The sequence below is a fragment of the Urocampus carinirostris genome, chromosome 1 (assembly GCF_059441175.1).
Source record: "Urocampus carinirostris isolate Australia breed hairy pipefish chromosome 1, RoL_Ucar_1.0, whole genome shotgun sequence".
Taxonomy (NCBI): Eukaryota; Metazoa; Chordata; class Actinopteri; order Syngnathiformes; family Syngnathidae; genus Urocampus; species Urocampus carinirostris.
Window position 1 is genome coordinate 1,913,834 of NC_142349.1, and position 21,708 is coordinate 1,935,541.

General features: G+C 39.9%; 1 protein-coding gene across 6 annotated transcripts in view; it reads left to right on the forward strand.

The window, feature by feature from the left end:
* engase (endo-beta-N-acetylglucosaminidase) overlaps positions 1-21,708 on the forward strand; it is a 49,050-nt gene that overhangs the window by 23,176 nt on the left and 4,166 nt on the right. For 4 of the 6 annotated variants that reach the window (XM_088335288.1, XM_088335362.1, XM_088335445.1 and 1 more), the window contains exons 8-13: positions 3,954-4,057; positions 5,300-5,411; positions 8,118-8,305; positions 8,391-8,506; positions 12,817-12,916; positions 14,195-14,306. In XM_088335288.1, the coding sequence (XP_088191414.1) occupies positions 3,954-4,057; positions 5,300-5,411; positions 8,118-8,305; positions 8,391-8,506; positions 12,817-12,916; positions 14,195-14,306 (732 nt within the window). Of the gene's footprint in view, positions 1-3,953; positions 4,058-5,299; positions 5,412-8,117; positions 8,306-8,390; positions 8,507-12,816; positions 12,917-14,194; positions 14,307-14,847; positions 16,076-18,761; positions 20,349-21,708 lie in introns of those variants that run through there. The other 2 variants (XM_088335534.1, XM_088335617.1) reach the window with 2 other exon arrangements.

Genomic DNA, 21,708 nt, shown 5'->3' on the forward strand with positions numbered 1-21,708 from the left:
GTAATGTTCATAATTGTTGTTAAAGTATTTAAACTAGTTAGACAAAACCGTGGGATCTGAGTCCATTCTTTGGTGATCATCGAGATCATCGAGAGTGTCACCTGTGTCAGACACATCACTTAAGAGTAGTACCTCATTTTGAGACTCACCGGGGAAAACTCTGGGACCCTCTGACTCTCTGTCTGTGGTTCCAGGTCTTCCCCTTTTTTCTGGGTTAGGGGGTGAGCCAGAGGACCTATCAAGGGGTCTCTTACTTCCCTGCCCACAAAGGGTCAGATTTTTTCCCTCCCCGACTTCCTCCGTCTCAACTTCATACAGTTCCCTTGTGGGCTTATTCACCAGCAATCGGCTTTCTTCTAAATCTCTTATCTTTGTTTCTGGTTTTTTCACCACTCCCAATTTTGTCTTACTTTTACCCCTCTTTCCAGTGCCCGTATGGGTTTTTGGAGAGTCATTCGCCTTTTCGATTTGTTTGTCTTCTCCAAATCCCGGCAATGGCGTAGCAAACAAATTTGCTAATTTGGACTCTCTTCCAGGCCCTTCCTGATTAATATGTGTTTTCGGAGTGGCAGTTGCTTTTTCTATTCGTTTGTCATGTCCAAATTCAGGTATTTTATGAGAAATCGAATTAGAATTTCCAGGTTCTTCCTGTTTCAATTTTGATTCTCTGGTCTCTCCTTCAGGGGTTTTGGTAGGTACATCTGTTTTTTCAATTTGTTTGTCTTGTCCAATTTCTTTGTGCATTTCTTTATCAATTTCATTGGGTATTTCCATAACTTTATTCATTTCCTGTTCATCTTCATTGGGTATTTCTATAACTTCATTAATTTCTTGTTCATTTTCATTTTGTATTTCTTATTGGCCAAGAGCCGCATGCGGCTCTAGAGCTGCGTGTTCGCCACCCCTGCCCTAGGGTGTCCCGGTGCCAGGTGCACATACGGACACCCTTATGTCTGAACATGGTGTTCGTTATGGACAAACCATGACGGGCACAGGAGTCCAATAACGATACACCACTCGGGTTTAGGTCAGGGGGTCGTTCTTCCCAACCACACCCCTGCAGGTCCCACTGTCATTGCCCACGTAAGCGTTGAGGTCTCCCAACAGTACGAGAGAGTATCCAAGGACTCCACGAAGGGTGAGTACTCTGGAATGCTATTTGGTGCATAAGCACAAACAACAGTCAGGACCTTTCCCCCAACCCGAAGGCCCACACAGATGCGCCTCTCACCATGGGCAACTCCAGAGTGGAAGAGAGCCCAACCCCTCTCGAGAGGACTAGTACCAAAGCCCAAGCAATTTGAGTCACTACAAGGGATATTCTGATCTGTAATTTTGTCTGACTTCTCACCTATAACCTGTTTGCCATGAATGACTCTACCAGGGGCTTAAAGTCCCTGACAATATAGCTCCTAGGATCATTGGGACACACAGACTCCCCCTTCACTATAAGATTTTTTGGTTTGAACAAATTTATTGACACTAAAAACAGAAAACAATCAAGATTTTTTTTTTTTTTTTTTTTTTTTTAAGCACATTCACAATATTATATTCCAATATTACGTTTTTAACAGCAAACACAAATTTTTTTTTTTTTTTTGGTTTGAACAAATTTATTGACACTAAAAACAGAAAACAATCATGACAATCTCAACAGCAATTAAGCACATTCACAATATTATATTCCAATATTACGTTTTTAACAGCAAACACAAAGTGAGGTTTGAACAAACCTTCTCGAAAATCAAACATATTCACAATTTCATTATATAACATCTTTGTTAGTGTCAATAGATCCGTCCAGGCCAAAGTCGATTGTCCTCGGTCTGAACAAATCCACCGACACCAACAGCAGCAAAACACAGCCATCAAGCATATTCACAATTTTTTTTGAAGGAGTATTACAGCACTCATTTTGTTGAATTGGAGCGAGCCAGCAGTTTCATGAGGTCGGGAACCTGTTTGACTCAGAGTCCTGAAAGTAAAATATTTCGGGGGTTTTTTCTTTTCTTTTTTTCTTTTTTTTTTGAGGGCGGGGGAGAGCCACACCATATATTTTGGGACAAATTTTAACAAACGCTAAACTTGCCCGTCAGACAAAAGCTTATTCATTTCACTGTGTAACAATTGGTGGTTTGATAAAATCGATGAAATAATAAGCCTGTGTCAGAAAAAAATTACACCACTTAAAATGTGATCCCAACTTACCTACCTTCTTTGGCGCAAATGGCGCAGGCCGAGAGACAGGAGGGAGTGCTTGCCTCTTTGCATAGCACTTCCCATCCTGAGCGCTCACCCAATCAAACTGCTCTAGGTTGTTTGCTAGAGCTTCTGGGTATTTAGAAATAGTTATGTGGCTTCTCATCATAAAGTGTCTCAATAATGAACATAGATTGTTTATTGAGCTTCCATATAGAGGATTCCTTAGCGATGTACAGCCATAACAAGGTGCTGTGGCACCTTGACTATAAACTGTAGTTAAAAATATGCCCTATATTTACAGGATAGTAACACTCTAAAATAAGATTTGACTTGGCTTTACCTTCACAATAATAGGCTTTGCCCAGGTAAATTTGATCAATCACGGAGAACTTTGCTTAAAGTGAATTTTGTTTTCGAGCCATAGGTACTCACGAAAAGAGCCATACATGGCCTGTGGGTCATATATTCCTGAACTCTGTGCTAACGTGTCGGTATTGGGCACTAGGCAGCAAGGTTGCTCGCTAGTGAGGTGTCCAGGCAGATGTTTTGTAAGATTTATTATTTTTTATTTGTATTTTGCAGTTAATTGTTGTTCAAAATGCACTATTTGACCACTGTATTATCATGTTGTGTTTCGAAGTAATTAACTTGGCCTAATTTTCAAGAGTTTTGGCATTAGAAAGTGAACAATTGGTGTGTTTAAACCAATATTGGATCCTTAATGTAAACAAAAATAGCATTTTTTGTCCGGCATGTGAAAGAAAAAAGTTTTTTTGCCTAATAAACTATCGACGTGGTTAAAATTCGAGCCCTTTTTGGAGGACTACAAGCACCTACCTAACCTTGGTTTCTTCAAATTATTTTTCAAGGTTTCATTGTTCTTTTATGTTAAACACAATTTAGTTATTCTATTTATACTGTCTTTGTCTTTTATAAGCCTATTTGATATTGGAGTAATCCAAAAGTAAATGATAAATGGTCTGCATTTATATAGCACTTTTCAAGTCAATGAAGACCTCCCAAAGCGCTGTACAATGTACACACTTACCCATTCACTCACACACCTATAGCAGCCATGCAGCCATGCAAGGCGCCGACCTGCTTATTTGGGGCATTAGGGATTCAGTGACTTGCCCAAGGACACTTCGACATACAACATATAACACGGAGGAGGGAACCTGCGACCTCTTGATCCCAAGACGAGCGCTTACGTTATTACAATATTATAGTGTTCAGAATACGTAACTGATTACATTTTTTAACAGGTAACCGTATCGGATTACATTCTTAAAGTAACCCTCCCAACACTGATTAGCGGTAACCAAAGGTCTAATTTCATCTGGCTGCCTACTCCATATGTCAATCAAGAAACCCAATTGGTGAGAGGCTGATATTGTTAGTTCTGCTGCACTTTGCGCCGATTGATCACCTGATTGTCAAATTCCCTTGTCATCTTACTGGCTGCCGTGTATCTTTCAAGTGGCTGGATGAATAATGGGTTGGTTGATATTTTTAAATGTCATGCTGTGATTAAACAGCACTTTCTCCGGTAGATGGCGATCGACATAATGAGCACCTCAGCTCTAGGTGGAATAGCACACCCATGTAAGGAATGAAATATTCTGTAGTTTTTTTTCTCAATTTTCAAATTGGCCAGATTTCCAGAACGATTTTTTTACCTGACAGGGTAAACCATTTAAATAATGTGAAATTGTAAAATTAAGTAATTGATTAAATTTTCTGCTCAACAGGCACTGGAAATTATCCGGAGGTACAACTTTTCTGCTGCAATTTTTGCCCCTGCTTGGGTGTACGAAACCCAAGAGAAGACAGAATTCCGTCATAATCAGGATACGTATGATGACCACAGAAGTTTACATTACATGCATACCCATTTAAAGATATTTGAACATAAAAGAGAATGTCTTTTTTTTCCATAATTTTCTTTAAAATAAATCAAAATGTTATAGAGAAGGGGTCTGGAACCTTTTCAACCCAAAGAGCCTTAGGAGCAATATATATATATATATATATATATATGCATCCATCCATCGTCTGCACCGCTTATCCTCAGTAGGGTCGCAATTGGATGTTGCAATCACAAATAATAGAGATATTGTCCACGAAAAGTATAGGTTATTCATATGCTATAGCGTAGAAGAGAGTCTTAAGCTTAGATTTAAACATTTCCACTGAGGTTGCAGATCGGATCTCTGGAGGAAGAGCATTCCACAGCACCGGTGCCCGGATGGAGAACGCTCTCGAACCAGCGGAACACTTCTTGGCTCTTGGGATCACCAGAATACCGGCGTTTTCAGAACGAAGGCTTCGGACAGGAACATAGGGGGAAATCAGATCTGAAAGATATGAGGGAGCAAGTCCATGTATGATTTTGTATAATACTAAGAGAACCTTGAAATCATATCTTAGGCTAACAGGGAGCCAATGCAGGTTAGCCAAAATCGGCGTGATGTGATCGGACTTTTTTGTCCTAGTTAAAAGCCTAGCTGCGGCATTTTGTACCAGCTGAAGACTCTTGATTCTGGACTTCGAGAGACCGCAGAGTAGTGCATTACAGTAATCGAGACGGGAGGTAACAAACATGTGAATTATAATCTCCGCTTCCGACTGAGACAGTATAGGACGAATTTTAGTAATGTTACGAAGATGGAAGAAAGCGGTTTTAGTAATTTTCTTCATATGTGTTTGAAAGGACAGATCGAGGTCAAATATGACACCTAAATTTTTAACTGAGTCACTCTGTGTGATGTGACATTTGTCAATGTTCACAGCAGTTTTTGAGAATAAGTCGCGGCATTTAAATGGACCAATAACTAACATTTTGGTCTTTTCAGAGTTAAGACGCAAGAAATCGAGCGACATCCACTCTTTTATCTCAGTCTTTAACAATTTAAATGTCTTTAACAATTTCCCCCTCACCTCAGCCTGATCGCTATCCTAGACCCGAAACCGTGAAGGAAAAACACTATTGATAATATTCATATTTTCTAAATGGGTCTGTGTATAAATATTTGAATCTGTCGCTAAATTATTTATTGGAAATAACAATGTTTTTCTTTAAAAAATTCTTCCATAGATTCTGGTCTCTCCTGAAAAACAGCCTGTACATTCATCATCCAGTTGTAAAGCTGCCCTTTGTTTCTTCCTTTTGTCAGGGCTTTGGGAATGCAATCTATTGGAAAGGCAAGGTACAGTATGAAAAAATAATAATACTTTGGACAGCTAATCGATACTTTCACCAAACAATGCTAATGCTATCGTGTAATATTTATATTCTTTGTGGCAATTTGCAGTTAAACAAAATTTGGTATAAATACTACCTGTCAGGGTTTGAGCTTCAAATGTTGAGTTTTAGATTTGCTTTTTTACAAATTACAAAATGCCTACTAACTCGCATATCCAAAAACCTAAAAATGTATGTCATAGACTAACGCCATCAATATGAAAATATACGTAAAAGGTCACCTGGTAGTGAAAACACACCTTATTACTTTTGAAAATAAGAGGTACAAGAAAAGAAAAAATATACAAAAAGAAAAGTAAAAATGGTAAAAAGAAAGCAAGAAATATGACACAAAATAAAATCTTATGTAAAGTAGAAAAAAAGAAAAGTAAAAAGATAATTGCTTTTCTTTTCATTTTTGCCTTTTTAATTTTTTTCTTCATTTCCCATTTCCCTCCCTTTTTCCATTTTCCTTTTTTGCTTTCTTTCCCCCTACAGTTTATTTCCATTTTCTTTTTTTTTTTTGCCTATTTTTCTTATTACTTCTTCCCTGGTTTTTATTCCTTTAAAAACATGTGTGTTTTTCTTTGTTTTTGTCTTTCTTTGAGAAAGGCTGGTTAAAATTTAAAAGAAAAAAAAGGTGTTTTTTGCTCACTTGCAATCTAAGTAGTTTGTCGTCTTCCCTGGACACATTACAACTACATCTAGTGGGTGAATATAAAACACTGTCAATTTACGAACAGCGGAGTATTTTTATCAGGGCTGTCTTTTGTGAAAAACACCATTTGGCCAGTCTCGGATCCTAGATTCAGCGGCCCCCAACTTAGAGTTTGAGACCCTTGATATAACGGATTCTTTAGCGATGTACAGAACAACCATGGGTCTGTTGGTGTGATACCTTGTCTGTAATTCTGTGCCTTTTATAGACTGGACCGAACAAAATGCGTTCTTATAATATATTTGCCTATGCACGCACCAAACCTTCATCGACTTTACCAGAATTGGAACTCTATGGAGGAATTTGCAGACGTAGCATTTTATCACAGAGTCATTTTCATTTCTGGGAGAAATTTTGAGATTTTTTTTTCCATGATTCTTGATATTTACAAGACTCAATTCTAAGCCAGAAAAAATATACTGCTAGGAATCTAATTCATACATATGTAATTGGGTTTTGAGTGTCCAATAAGCTTATAAAAACCGGGACAAGATAATTCAGCAAAGTTGTCATTTTGGCATCTGTAGTAGGAACAAAGTATGTCAAAACACTTCTTTCAAAGTGTTCGCAAAACATGTAATATAATAACAAATGTAGTAGTCCAATGAGTATTTTACATAATGCATGTTTATGTGTTTATGTAAACCTTATGTGTATCTAAAGCGTTCCAAAATAGTTATTTTAGATTCCAGCGGGCATGTCAAACTCAGTTTTGCTGAGGGGCCTAAATCCAGACTTTATGTTCTCAGGTGGGACGGATCAGTAAGAAATGTTAAGGGATTCAACCAACCAAAACCTCAAAATATTCAGCTCTATTTTGCAGTACTATGCTTTAGAATTTAGGCCCCATTTTTAGCCTACCCAACAAATTATAATCAAGGGATCTTTTCCAAGCACAACACATTAATTCACAAACAATGTAAATATATATATATATATATATATATATATATATATATATATACAGTAAAAATATTATAGTATTGCTGTTTATAGTATAGTATTTTAGTGACTCATATAGTACCATATAATACCCAAAGAAACTCTTGACATATTCCTCTTTTTAGTGTGTCTCCAAAATGCGTCAAATATACGATTTTTTTTAATTGATGTGAATAAGGGATATTTTTAAATCGTTGCATAAATAAATAGCTTTTGGGTCGGCACAATATCAATTTTGTGCAAGAATATTTAAGCTCTAGATTTCCCTGAGATGATGAGTATCTGTCCTGTAGAGAAACAACTATTGAAAATTTGTTGCATACCTCCTTTTTATATTAATAATACGGATTTAAGTTTCACTGTACCTTTAAATTTTAACATGTTGGACTTTATAAACAGCCAGTGTGTTCTTTATACCCAGAGTGATGCACAATCATAATCAGTTTCTTCAATAATCAAATATGTAATTATATATTTCTCTTAAATGTAATTCACAAAATATCTATACAATAACTTGAGTAAGATAAAATGAATCAACTGTATATTAAATGAAAGGGTTTTTTGGTCGAATATATGTCTTCACCCACTCATTCATTTACTCATAACTGCAACATCTGCATCTTGTTTTTTTTTTAATACATCAATTTAAGTTGAATTATGATATCTGAAAAGTAAGAAGTACATAAATAAATTTGGATTTAAATGCATCAAAATAAGGTATTATGACCCCTTCTTCTGGACCAAAGGGGTACTACAAAACATGCACCCTTGTTTGCATTGACTCAACTTGACTAAGGTTTGGATAAAAATGAGATAGAGATTTTCTTTTTTGACATACTCAGAAATTACAACAAAAATCATTTCAAATGGATGTGTTACTGTATATATACATATATACTGTACTACCTGGTATGCTTTATTAATTTTACATTTTGGTTTCTTAATACTTTTGTGGTTGAATATAAACAACCCATTTATTTGCCCTGCTTTATTTTTGCACGTGCTCTATAGTGTGAAACAAAGAAGAATTGGTTCAACCTGACTGCCCAGGAAATCCAGCCATTTTTCTACCATGAGAAAATTGAAGGTCATGGTTGGCTAAGGAGCCGTGGTTGTCCTGAGGACGCCTGGAATGGAGGTCTTTCACTGGTTCTAGAGGGTCTCATCCCTGCTACGTACACCTCTCCAATCTGTGCCAAGTGTGTTGCAATTTTAGTCAGCCTATGCTATCTGGAGTGATTGTATTACCACTAATTTTTCTATCATGTCCATATTTTATCTCAGGATCTTCTCTGTGCATGTGCCTCTTTCCAACACCTTGGTCAGCATTGTATACAAGTCATCTTCTCATGTAACAATTTCGCTGGAGTTAGAGACAACTGAGGCTGGGATGAGCACAGGTGAGCAAAACCAGAATACAGTGTATATATATATATATATATATATATATATATATATATATACTGTATGTTTTGGAATATAAGTCGCACAAGAAAAAATTGCATGATTAAGAAAAAACATGTAAAAGTCGCACCCAGAGTATAATTTGCATTTTGGGGGAAATTTATTTGATAAAATACAACACTAACAATATACATTTAATCCTGAAAGGCATTTTTTAAAAATGGAGAAAAACAGGCCGAAAATGTTATGACCGTATACGAACGTAATGTTACATTATTGACATGCCTGTTGTTATCAGTAACAACGTAACATATTATTCAGATGACTCTAGCACAAAGAACATGCTTACCAAACCATCAGTTTAACTCCCAATCAGCAAATTCAAATACATTTTCATCCTCTGTGTTATGGTATAGACCAGGGGTCAAGAACCTTATTGACCCAAAGAGCCATGAAAGCAAAACTATATTTTTTCAAAAATTGAGAGCCACGGTCAAAATTTAAAACAAAAAACGGCAAACCCGCTCTCTAGACAAAAGCTAACTCTTCAGCTCATTTTATTTCACTGTGTGTTATTTGATTAAAGCTATCAAATAATAACAATGCAAGAGCCTTTGTCCCATATCAATACATAATATATATATATATATATATATATATATCAATACATAATATATATATATATATATATATATATATATCAATACATAATATATATATATATATATATATATATATATATATATATATATATATATATATAAAACTCTCTGGTGCTATAAAGTCATTCATTAAAAAAAAAATGTATTGATTTAAATATAAGCGAATATACATTAACTATAATAAAAGCATGGTTGGTTGAATCCCCGAACAACTGCGTCAAAGAGGCACCACTTCTTGTGGGGTGTCATGGGCAAGTACAGCTTTGTGGCGCCCATCCCTCTCCAGGACAACATATGTTCCTACACAGTCTCAAACTGGGGACCTTTCGCGTGTTAGGCTCTACATAAACATGATATTGACATGCATGCTTTAAAATACTTGTAGGTGGAGAATTTTGCATTTATTGTACATGAACTAATCGTCCACTATCGTGCTGGCAAGGGTACCTGAAAAAAACAAACTTTTTCTTCTTCTTTCCTTTTTTTTTTAATTGTTTTTTTCTATTTTTCTTTGTATTCTTCTTTTATTCTTGCTTTTCTCTATTTCAGTCTTTTTCAATCTTTTTCCCTGCTTTTTCTCATTTTTTCTTTCTTTGTGAAAGGCTGGGTAACAAAATGAGAAGAAAAATGCTGCGTTTTGGTCACTTTGAGTCTCCATAGTTTGTTTGTATTCTTGGTTGTGCTTTTTATCACTACACAATACAAGAACATATCGTTGTCAAATAAAACACATTGTCCCTTTAATGTAAGTGTAGTCAATGTAAATTATTACTGATTGCAGAATTTTTGTATAAATTATTGATGGGGTTTTTTTAATCCTATTTTATGTAGTAACTAATTTATGTACAGTGAAGAAAATAGATATTTGAACACCCTGCTATTTTGCCACTTTTCCCACTTAGAAATCATGGAAGCTTCTGAAATTTTCATTGTAGGTGCAAGTCCACCGTGATAGAGATAAACTAAAAAGAAAAATCCATAAATCACAATGCATGATATTTGTGTGATAAAGCTCCAAATAAGTATTTGAACACCTGTGTATCATCTAGAATTCTGACCCTGAAACACCTGTTGGTCCGCCCATTACAAGTCCATCTACACCCCATGTATCATCCTGAATCAGATGCACCTGTTTGAGGTTGTTAGCTGCATAAAGACACCTGTCTACCCATACAATCAGTAAGACTAACTTGTGACATAGCAAATACTAAAGAGCTGGCCAAAGACACCAGAGACAAAATTGTACATCTCCACAAGGCTGGAAAGGGCTACGAAGCAATTGCCAAGCAGTTTGATTATAAAAGGTCCACTGTTGGAGCAATCATTAGAAAATAGAGGAAGCTAAACATGGCGGTCAATCTCAATCGGAGTGGAGCTGCATGAAAGATATCACCTCGTGGGGTCTCTATGATTCTAAGAAAGAGGAGGAATCAGCCCGGAACTACACGACAGGAGTTGGTCATCCATTCATCCATTATCTGCGCCGCTCATCCTCAGTAGGGTCGGGGGGGTGCTGGAGCCCATCCCAGCTATCTGCGGGCAGTGGGCAGGGGACACTCTGAACCGGTTGCCAGCCAGTCGCAGGGCACACAGAGACGGACAACTCACTTGCTCATTCACACCTAGGGACAATTTGGACAGGCCAATTAACCTGAACTCCATGTTTTTGGAATGTGGGAGGAAACCGGAGTGCCCGGAGGAAACTCACACAAGCACGGGAAGAACATGCAAACTCCACACAGGAAGGTTCGATCTCATGACCTCAGAAGTGTGCCGCACACACGCGCTAACCACTGGGCTGCCGTGCTGCCCAGGAGGTGGTCAATGACCTGACAAGAGCTAGGACCGTCGTTTCCAATGTTACTGTAGGTAATACACTTAGACGTCATGGTTTGAAATCATGCATGACACGAAAGGTTCTCCTGCTTAAGCCTAGTCATCTCAAGGCTCGTCTTAAGTTTGCATATGACTGTCTGGATGGTACAGAGGAGTCTTGGGAGAAAGTTTTGTTAGCAGATGAGACCAAAATAGAACTTTTTGGTCATAATTCCACTAAGCGTGTTTGGAGGAAGAAGAATGAAGAGTACAATTCAAAGAACACCGTCCCTACTGTGAAGTGTAGGGGAGGTTACATCATGTTTAGGGGGTATTTTTATCTACAGGACGAGTGTACTGCGTTAGAGAGAGGATGACTGGGGCCATGGATTGTGAGGTTTTGGGGTACAACCTCCTTCCCTCACTCAGAGCATTGAAGATGGGTCGTGGCTGGGTCTTCCAACATGACAACGACCCAAAGCACACAGCCAAGAAAACCAAGGAGTGGCTCAGTAAGAAGCATATCAAGGTTCTAGCATGGCCCAGCCAGTCTCCAGACCAGAACCCAATCGAAGATCTTTGGAGGGAGCTCATACGTTATTAAGCGACAGCCCAGAAACCTGAATGATTTAGAGAATATCTGTGTGGAGGAGTGGGCCAAGATCCCAACCTGCAGTGTGCGCAAACCTGGTGTAAGACTACAGGAAACGTTTGACCTCTGTCATAGCAAACAAAGGCTACTAGATATTAACATTCATTTTCTGAGGTGCTCAAATACTTATTTGCAGCTATTTCACACAATTAATTGGAAAATCAGGCATTGTGATTTCTGGATTCTTATTTTTGGTTTATCTCTCTCACAGTGGACATGCACCTACAATGAACATTTGAGACCCGTTCATGATTTCTTAGTGGGAGAAGTAGCAAAATAGCAGGGTGTTCAAAAGTCTTATTTCCTTCACAGTACATCCATTATCTGACCGCTTATACTCAGTAGGGCCGCGGGTTTTCTGGAGCCCATCACAGCCGTCTTCGGGCAGTGGGCAGGGGGGACACCCTGAACTGTTGCCACCCAGTCACAGTGCACACAGAGACAGACACCTCACGCGCCCATTCACACTTCGGGATAATTTGGACCGGCCAATCAACCTGAAGTGCATGTTTTTTTCAATTTGGGAGGAAAACATAATTTTAAACAACACCTATATTTACAAACGTCTTGTTAAGATCCACAAATCTATTATACTATATATTATTACTCAAGATCTAAAAATCACATAGTATGTCTTGATAAATGCACATGCAACAATAAAATGTGGAATATGTCAGCCATAGAGATATTTTCAGCTCTGTTAAATATTCGATTCACAATGGATTTTCTTTTTTAAAATTGTACTGGATAAGATGGAAAATTGTCCTTGAAAGTGCTTAAAAGTGCTTGCATTTGGCAATGAAAAAGCTTTACGAACTCTAAAGTGAAGCGATATACCCAGTAATAATGTGTTAATAATTTCGCTTTCAAGTCAAACCCCGGCCAAATTATGAAAAAAAAAAAAAACTACTTATAGTCCTGATGAATACGGTACACACAGAAAATGGATTTGGTTGTGTATGTATTTTTTTCCCTAAAAAAAGGAGGGGGAAACACATTTACAAACCAATTCCTCACATTACGTTGATTGAAAATCATAAAATTACTAAATCACGACACTTTGTTTATGTTTTATATAAATACATTTTCTTTCCCAAACACTTCAAACCTTCAAAAGGTCTCTGGCTTGCTAGGACTGTAAATGCATCCATCCATCCATAAAATAAATTATTTGCAGGTAAAAGTGTGTTTCCAGTCGGATTCCACGATGAGCAAGAACTATTGCTGCAATTTCCTCATCTACTTGACAAATTGAATAATACAGGATGGACCATCAGGTAAGAAAAACATGATCTATTTGCAATATATTTTTAGGATACTAATCATTTTAATGTGTTTAAAAATTGCGTAGAGAAGCAAATTCTACTTGATTCAGAGCAGGGGTCTCCAGCGCGGTCACTTGGGGCACCAGGGTGCCCCATAAGGACAGTTGAGGTGCCCACAGACCTGTTCTGAAGATAGCTCACCAGTGCTTGGTCATTGAGATTTTATATTAAAATGTTTCTTTTTAGTGATTGAGTGAGTCTATTTAACCTTTTTTTTTTTTAATTGACCCGGTGATAACATTGCAGCAACATAATAATAACGTAAGTTATTTTGAAATTTAAAAAAAAAATATTCCAGTTCATGTGCTTCATGGACAAAAATATTATCTTCATGTATTGATACTTATTTTTAAGCATTTAATTGAGAGTAGAATGTGAATTTATTGGTGTATTAAAAAAATAATTATTTATGTTTTCAATAATTTCTCGCACTGGAAATTCAACTAACTAAATTCAAATGTATGTGTTAAAAGGCTAAATATCTGGCTACTGTTTTAGCCTTGTAGCTAGTTATCCTCCTATCTTCCTCAGCTATTTAGCCAGCGATCTAGCTATCTTTTTTTTTTTTTTTACATATTTTTGCATTCTATTCAGCTAATATTTTTTCTTTTTTGACAGTTATCAAGTTAAATTTTAGCCTCCTTTCTAGCTAGCTATCTAGCTTTGTTCTAGCTTTCTATCTAGCTATTTATATGGCCTTTTTACTTTTTTAGCTAGGTATCTAGCTCCCTAGTTTTTTTTTTACCTATTTTTCTTTCTAGCTAACTATAAAGCTACTTTTTTAGCTATTTAGCAAGCCATTTAGCTAGCTTTTTCATTTTTTTTTGCATGCTATCTAGCTAATATTTCACCATTTTTGCTAGTTATAAAGCTAAATATTGGGCTCCTTTCTAGCCCGCTAGCTAGCTTTGTTTTTAGCTTTCCACCCAACTACTTAAATGCTTTTTTACTCTTTTAGGTAGCAATCTAACTCCCTTTTATTTTTTTAACTATTTACCCTTTTAGCTAACTATCAAGCCACAATTTAGCTATTTGGCAAGCCGTCTATCTCAGTGGCTTCTTTAGAAATTCATATCAAACTGAGTGCTTTTTGCACAGTTTGCTAACAAAAAGCAGATCTCAGCTTGAAAAAGGTTGGAGATTCCTGCCTCTAAAAGAGCATGAATTTGACCATGATGGTGGACAAACGGTTTATGCCGTTGGAATTTCCCTTTGTTTCCAATTCTGCAGGTACTCCAAGTTAGATTTACAAGGCCGTTTTCTTAAAGAGGTCTGTGTTAACATCAAGCTTTTGGGAGAGAACTCCGACAGAAATTTTATCTGCAGGATTGGAGAAATAAAGGTAAGAATGTCAAATATTTGTTTTGTGCCAAAAGTTGTTTAGCTGTTAAAAGTTATAGAATGTGTTCAACCACTTAAAAAAAAACACATAGCTTACCTACAAAAACAAACCATAGTGCTATTGACCCTTAGCACACACCTGACCTAACCATGTGATGACATCATGACATACGGTAGTAAACGGACGAGGATAGGAAACAGTAGACATTAACAACAACAAAAACAGCTATACTATTCAACACCAATGGTAATCACAAGTCAAACCGATATTGTGCAGCTGTCTTATGAGGTTACTCAACTTATCGGAAAGAACAAAAAGTACTATTTAGAGGAACAGAGGATAGCTTTAGCAATGCTAGCTACAGACCCATACAGTCTTCCTCCTGACATATTAACACATCTCAACAAATCGTCCAGTATGCACAACTTCAGTCCACCCTATCTGTACTACTATATTGTAAATGGAGTCTTACAAGCAGCCCTTTGAGATTCTTAGTGATTAAGGACTATATAAATAAAAATGATTTGACTTGACAATACAGGTTGAAGAACTTTCTAGGCAGTGCGCCAAGCCTACTCTCCTCAAGAAGAAGAAGAGCTAAGCAAAGCCAGACAGCTGGGCAGGTGGAGCTCGACAGCCTTGGCAGGCTATCCATCTAGGACAAGGACAAGTCTGACATAAAACCTACCCTGGCCATTGGACCATGGCCCCACTGTCTTGTGGACTCTTCTGGAGATGGAAAGGCAATGGGAGTAAACCCAGACAGAAAATCCAGAGTGGGGCCCCTAAGCCAGCTGGAACGACTACATGTCGCCCTTCTGGCGGCTCTTGTGGCCAACCTGGTGCCAAACGTACTGCCCCGCATTCCCTTGGACCACACCAGTAAGGTGGAGAGGGGTATTCTGGAGTCTGGGCATCTCTGAGTCTTGCCCAGTTTCTGCGGACCGATGAGGCCACTTCAGTGCTGCTACAAGCAGCAAAATGAACACATGAGGCAAGCAGTTTTGAGTGATAAGTGCAATCCAATTGGCGTGAGGATACAGACGCTACGGGTTTGCCTCTGTCATTAGGAGGACTTTTTTAGTCCCGTTGGTTGGCTACCGCCGACCTCAAACCGGGCAGTCCCTGGTTATTAGGATGCCAACTCGCCACAGTCTGCCTGCTCCAATCGGTGCTTGGTGCTTAGAGCTAATCTCAACTAGCGGACCGCAACATCGCACCAGGCAAAGGAGTAAAGAGAAAGAGGAAACTACCAGCTCTGCGCTTCGCGAGCTGGAATGTCAGGACCATGTGTCCTGGCCTGTCAGACTGACGATTCAAGAAAGACGGCCATCATCAACGCCGAACTCTCCAGGCTAAAGGTGGACATTGCTGCACTACAAGAGACCAGTCTTAGAGACAGTGGCATGATTCGTGAAAGTGACTACACCTTCTGGCAGGACAGAGCTGAAGAGGAAACACGTCTGTATGGAGTTGGATTCGCAGTGAAAAACAGCCCGTTGTCGGCTATCAAACCACCAACACGTGGCACATTATCCATACTCGATATGCACCTCTCCACATCCACAGGCTATTAACAAAGTTCCAGTGTCCAGTCAGCACTTGTTCCTGCTTGGGGATTTCAACGTCAGGGTAGGGGAGACCATGGCTCTTGGCCTGACTGCCTCAGACACTTCTGTGTTGGTAAGGTGAACGAGAATGGACAGAGACTGCTTGAACTCTGTTCTTACCGCAAGCTATGCATTACCAACACGTTCTTCAACACAAAAGTCCACCACCGCGTGTCACCCTAAGTCTCACCACTGGCACCAACTGGACCTGACCATCACAAGAAGAGCCCAGCTAAAAAGTGTACTCACCACACGCAGCTTTCACAGTGCAGACTGTGATAAAGACCACACCCTGGTTTGCAAAAAATTACGCTTCATGCTGAAGAAGTTCCACTACCCCAAGAGTACAGCACCCACTTGTATCAACACTGCCTTGACGTTTGACCCTGAGCTCTGCAGTTTGTCGACTCCTGCGAACAGGCCGTGAGGGACCAGCCAACAGCTGAGACTGCTCAAGAGGGATGGAACTTTCTGCGTGGCACCATTTACAGAACAGCTTTGTCTACATTTGGCAAGAAAAAACAACGCAACGCTGACTGGTTTAGATAGATAGATAGATAAATAGATAGATAGATACTTGAGGAAAGCCTCCCTGTGATGGAACCTGCCATCAAGGCCAAGCGCGACACTCTGAACAACTACAACAAGGAGAAGTAAGCCAGCAACCTTGCTGCCCTGAAAACAGCAAGGAACGACGCCCAGAGGACCGCAAGACACTGCGCAAGGCAGTACTGGCTAAACCTGTGCAGCAGCAGCCAACAAGCTGCCGACAGCGGGAATACTCGAGGTGTGTATGAAGGACTGAAGAAAGCCTTCGGTCCCAGCACAAGAAGAACGGCCCCCCTGAAGTCCGCCACCGGTAAGACGATCACCGACCGCAACGAGCAGTTGAAACAATGGGCACAGCACTACCAATACCTCTACCTGAGAGAGAATGTTGTCACAGAATTGGCCATCAACAGCATCGCCAGCCTGCCTGTCACTGACGAGGTTGATGAACCACCCACTGAAGAAAAGCTAAGCAAAGCCATCGACTCCCTTGCTCGCGGCAAAGCTCCAGGAATTGATGGCATCCCTGCAGAATAACTGCAGTGTGCCAACCTATTCTCCTCGAACAACTCTATGTGCTTCTCTGCCAATGCTGGGAGGAAGGAGCAGTGCCCCACAACATGCGCGATGCAAACCTCATCACCCCTTATTAAAACAAGGGGGACCGCAGCGACTGCAATAACTATCGCAGCATATCGCTGCTGAGCATCGTGGGAAAGGCGTTTGCCAGGGTCGCTTTAAAAACACTGGAGCTGCTGGCCGAGCGAGTCACATTGTGGCCTCAGAGCCGAGAGATCGACCACTGACATGATCTTCACTGTGAGGCTGCTTCAAGAAAAATGTCGGGAACAAAAGCAGGCATTGTACATCGCCTTTGTGGACCTAAGGCCTTCGACCTAGTCAGCAGGGACGGGCTCATCAAGCTCTTGCATAAAATAGGGTGTCCATCAAAGTTGCTAAACGTGATTACCTCCTTCCATTGGAACATGAAGGGCACACGGCTCATCCTCCACCCAATTCCCCATCATAAGCGGAGTGAAACAAGGGTGTGTACTCGCTCCCACATTCTTCGGGATCTTCCTTTCGCTGTTGCCGTCGTACACATTCAGTTCATCAGAAGAGGGCGTGTTACTCCACGGCAAGCTCATCAACCACTCTCGACTGCGCGTCAAGACCAAGATACGCCGACTGCTGTTGTGCGAGATGCTATTTGCAGACGACGCAGCACTGGCCTCTCACACACAGGTAGGACTTCAGAGGCTCATCAGCTGTCTGGCCCGCGCTTGCCAAGAATTTCGGCCTCAACATCAGCCTAAAGAAAACAAACATCATGGGCCAGGACGTTAGCAAAGCACCCAACAGCTGCATTGGAGACTACACCCTGGAAGTAGTCAAGGAGTTTACATACCTGCACCTAAACACCATTAAGACCAGAGAGATGGTGGTGGACTTTAGGAGAACCAGAACTCACCCGGTTCCTGTAACCATCAAGGGAGAATGTGTAGAATTTGTCCAGACCTACAAATACCTGGGTGTGCAGCTGGACAACAAACTGGACTGGACTGCCAACACAGAAGCTCTATGTAGGAAAGGGCAAAGCCGACTTTACTTCCTCAGAAGGCTGGCCTCCTTCAACATCTGCAAAAAGCTCCTGAAAATATTCTATGAGACAGTAGTGGCAAGCGCCCTCTTCTATGCGGCAGCGTGTTGGGGAGGCAGCGTCAAGAAGAAGGATGCCTCTCGTCTCAATAAACTGGCTAGGAAAGCGAGCTCTGTTGTGGGCAAAGAGCTGGACAGCCTAACAACAGTAGCTGAGAGACGGGCACTGAAAAAGCTGCGGTCAATCATGGACAATCCATCGCATTCACTACACAGCATTATCTCCAGACAGAAGAGCAGTTTCAGCGACAGACTGCTGTCACTGTCTTGTACAGACTGAAGAGATCTTTTCTTCCTCATGCCATGAGGCTCTTTAACTCCACCCGGCAGAGTAAAGGCCCACATTAAACCACACCACCTACATTGGATATTACCGAATCTTACTGCAATATGTATTCTGTGTAGCACTATTTAGTTATTCTAAATAACACGCTACAGTGGGCATTTGCACGTCACACTGGGTATTTGTATATTGTATTCTTCTTGCTTTATTATTGTACTGTTCTCAGCGAAGGGATGCTGCTGGAAATGTGAATTTCCCTTTGGGGATGAATAAAGTATCTATCTATCTATCTATCTATCTATCTATCTACCTACCTCAGCTCGATAATTTCCAGCAACCTGTCTCTTGACACAGAGATCAGCAAGCGGATTGGAAAAGCTGCATCTGCCATGGCCAGACTGTCTAAGACAGGGGTGGCGAACAAGTTTGACACAAAGAGACAACATTTTTAACTGTGAGGGTCAAAGAGCCACACCACGCACTTACCTGCCATGACAGACAGACACACACAAACAAGGACTATTAAAAACATATTATTTCCCATAACACACTCCTCTCCTTGCTGATTTCAAGGAAAGTGCCCACCCTCAATACACACAAAAAAACCTAAACATGAAACAAGGCAAAGACCTACAGTATATAGAAAATATGATGAGGCAAAGAGCCGCATTCTTATTGGCCAAGAGCCGCATGTTTGCCACCCCTGGTCTAAGAGAGTGCGCAGAGATTCCAAGATCGCCACAAACACCAAGGTCTCCGTGTACAACGCTTTTGTGTTGAGCTCCCTACTCTACGGCAGTGAGACCTGGACAACCTACGCCCACCAGGAGCGACACCTCAACAGCTTCCACATGCGCTGCCTGCGACGCATTCTCGTGGCAGGAAAGAGTTTCCAATCCTGACGTACTCCAACGAGCAAACTCCCAAAGCATGTTTGCGATGCTGTCACAAAGGCGCTTTCGTTGGCTCGGCCATGTTCATCAAATGGATGCCGGACACCTGCCAAAGGATCTCCGCTATGGCGAACTCGCATCAGGCTCCAGACCAGTTTGATGCCTTTTGCTGCGCTTCAAGGATGCGTGCAAAAGGGAAATGAAAGCAGCTGAGATCGACTACAACTCATGGGAAGCTGCTGCTGCTGCTGCTGCTGCTGCTGCTGCTGCTGCTGCTGCTGATCGCAGCACCTGGAGACCTGCTGTCAGAACTGGCGTGCGGAGGGGCACAGGAGAGGAGGGACCAGCAGTGGCAGGACAAAGGCCAACGGCAAAAAGAGAGCGCAACCTATGTACCTGCACCACTGAGTGCAAGCTCTGCGATAAAGACTGTCATTCAAGAATCGGACTGCTCAGTCATACCCGACGTTGCCCCATATCAAACTGACATGGGGTCTCTTCTGGCGCAGTCCAATGTATAATTAATATTTCTATAGTATACTGTACTGTACATTTCCATTATTTCATGTGCCTCTTGTTTTATGTTTATGTGCAGTAATCTAGTTCTAACATGTATTTGTTTCATGTTCTGATGCTCTATTATGCTTTATTACAAAAATATACTGTACTTTTGTGGGGCTTGGAATGGATTAGCGCATTTAGATTCAAAACGCCACTCTACCTACAAATTTTTCAGGTTAAAAAGCTACTCCCAGAACAAATTAAAATTGTAAGTGGAGGTACAACTGTAGTTCCTCCGTTTAATTTGCAGATAAACATTGCTGTCTTTTGTCTTCATCAAAGGAGATTGCGATAAAATTCTAAATCGGACTAAGAACTTTGCTGTTTGGCTCAGCAAAAAAAAAAAAAAAAAAAATCACTGTCATAAAAAGTCATCGTTCTATTCTTCTGTGGTGGTTATTGGTACCTTACAAATTTAATTTGTTCTGGGTGTAGCTTTGTAACCTGAAACATTTGTAACTAGAGACACCTTTTGAATGTAAATGCGCTAATCGGTTCCAAGCCCCGCAAAAGTATTACATTTTTTTTAATAAATCATAAAACAACATCAAACACATAAATATTAAAATGAGATTACCACACAATAACCATAAAACGAGAAGCACATAATAAAAAAACTAAGAATTAAGGAAATAAGAAATATGAATTTACCTTTAAACTGGCCTCTTTGTTTACTGGTCCTCAGCCTTGTTTGTGTCGTACCTTTTAGTGCTTTTAATTATCGTGGCGATCGTAGATATATTACAACCATATTCTTTTGCGAGATCCCACAAATGCTTCACCTTTCTATACATTCATATTATCTATTGCTTTGTTTCGATGGCCAGAAAGTCTTTTCCTCTTCGTTTCTCCTTGTCCTATTTTCTGCGTGTCTTTTGTGTGGTCAATTGCGAATGATAGCTCTAACCATACAGTACACAATAGGAAGGGGACACAAATAGCATGCCAGGATTCACACATTGCCAGTTAGATCTTTGGGAGCGGCAAATGGCAGCGCGTACTGTACTGTATTTTTGACTCCGTATCTTGAAAAGCGTTACAAAGGTACTTTGTAACCTGAAACTTTTTTATGTAGAGACATTTGTAATTTCAACTGCTGTGCACACAAGTGCTACTTGCCGTCCGTCATGGCTCTCATTCTGACAAAGAAGGCAATGGGACGTCACGTGCAAAGGGTCAATATGATTGGACAACGGTTCCTTTACGAAATTGTTGCTGGGCATAATGGAAGGAAAAACATATTTTAAGCATTCCTAATTTGAGTTGAATGGAGCTACCATCACTGACTATTGAAGTTCTATTGTCAGATTTTTTAACAGCAAACTATTTAATACCATTTCAGTACTCAAGCAAAATTTACATATCTTCTCTGTAATTCCAGAGTTACAATATATTTGATAATTTACATTAAAGCACACTAGGTTGTAATTGGGTACTTTTACATTTAGGCAATAATCAGAATAGAAACGACTATTGCCAGTATTTTGATCATGTAAAGACAAGTAAACACACACAGAAATCTGAGATAGTGTGGATTCTTTACCACCTCCAACTGCGCAGATGTCAAACATGTTCCCGCCTAGGGTTTCAATCTGGGCCCACAAGACAACACTGAGATAAACACTAGAGAAAAATTAGCTGCAGTTTTAAATATGTCCATTTGATGTGGCCAAAGCTAGACACCACTCGCAAATCAACTGGATCTGTATTTCTTTCTGTCCCTCTCTTTATGTCCTTTCTCTTTTCCTTTTTTCTCCCCGTTTGTCTCTGTGTTTGTCTTTTTTTTCTCAGTTCTTTTTTTTATCTTTCTATTTGCCTTTCTCTTCCTACACTTTCTCTCTTTCTTT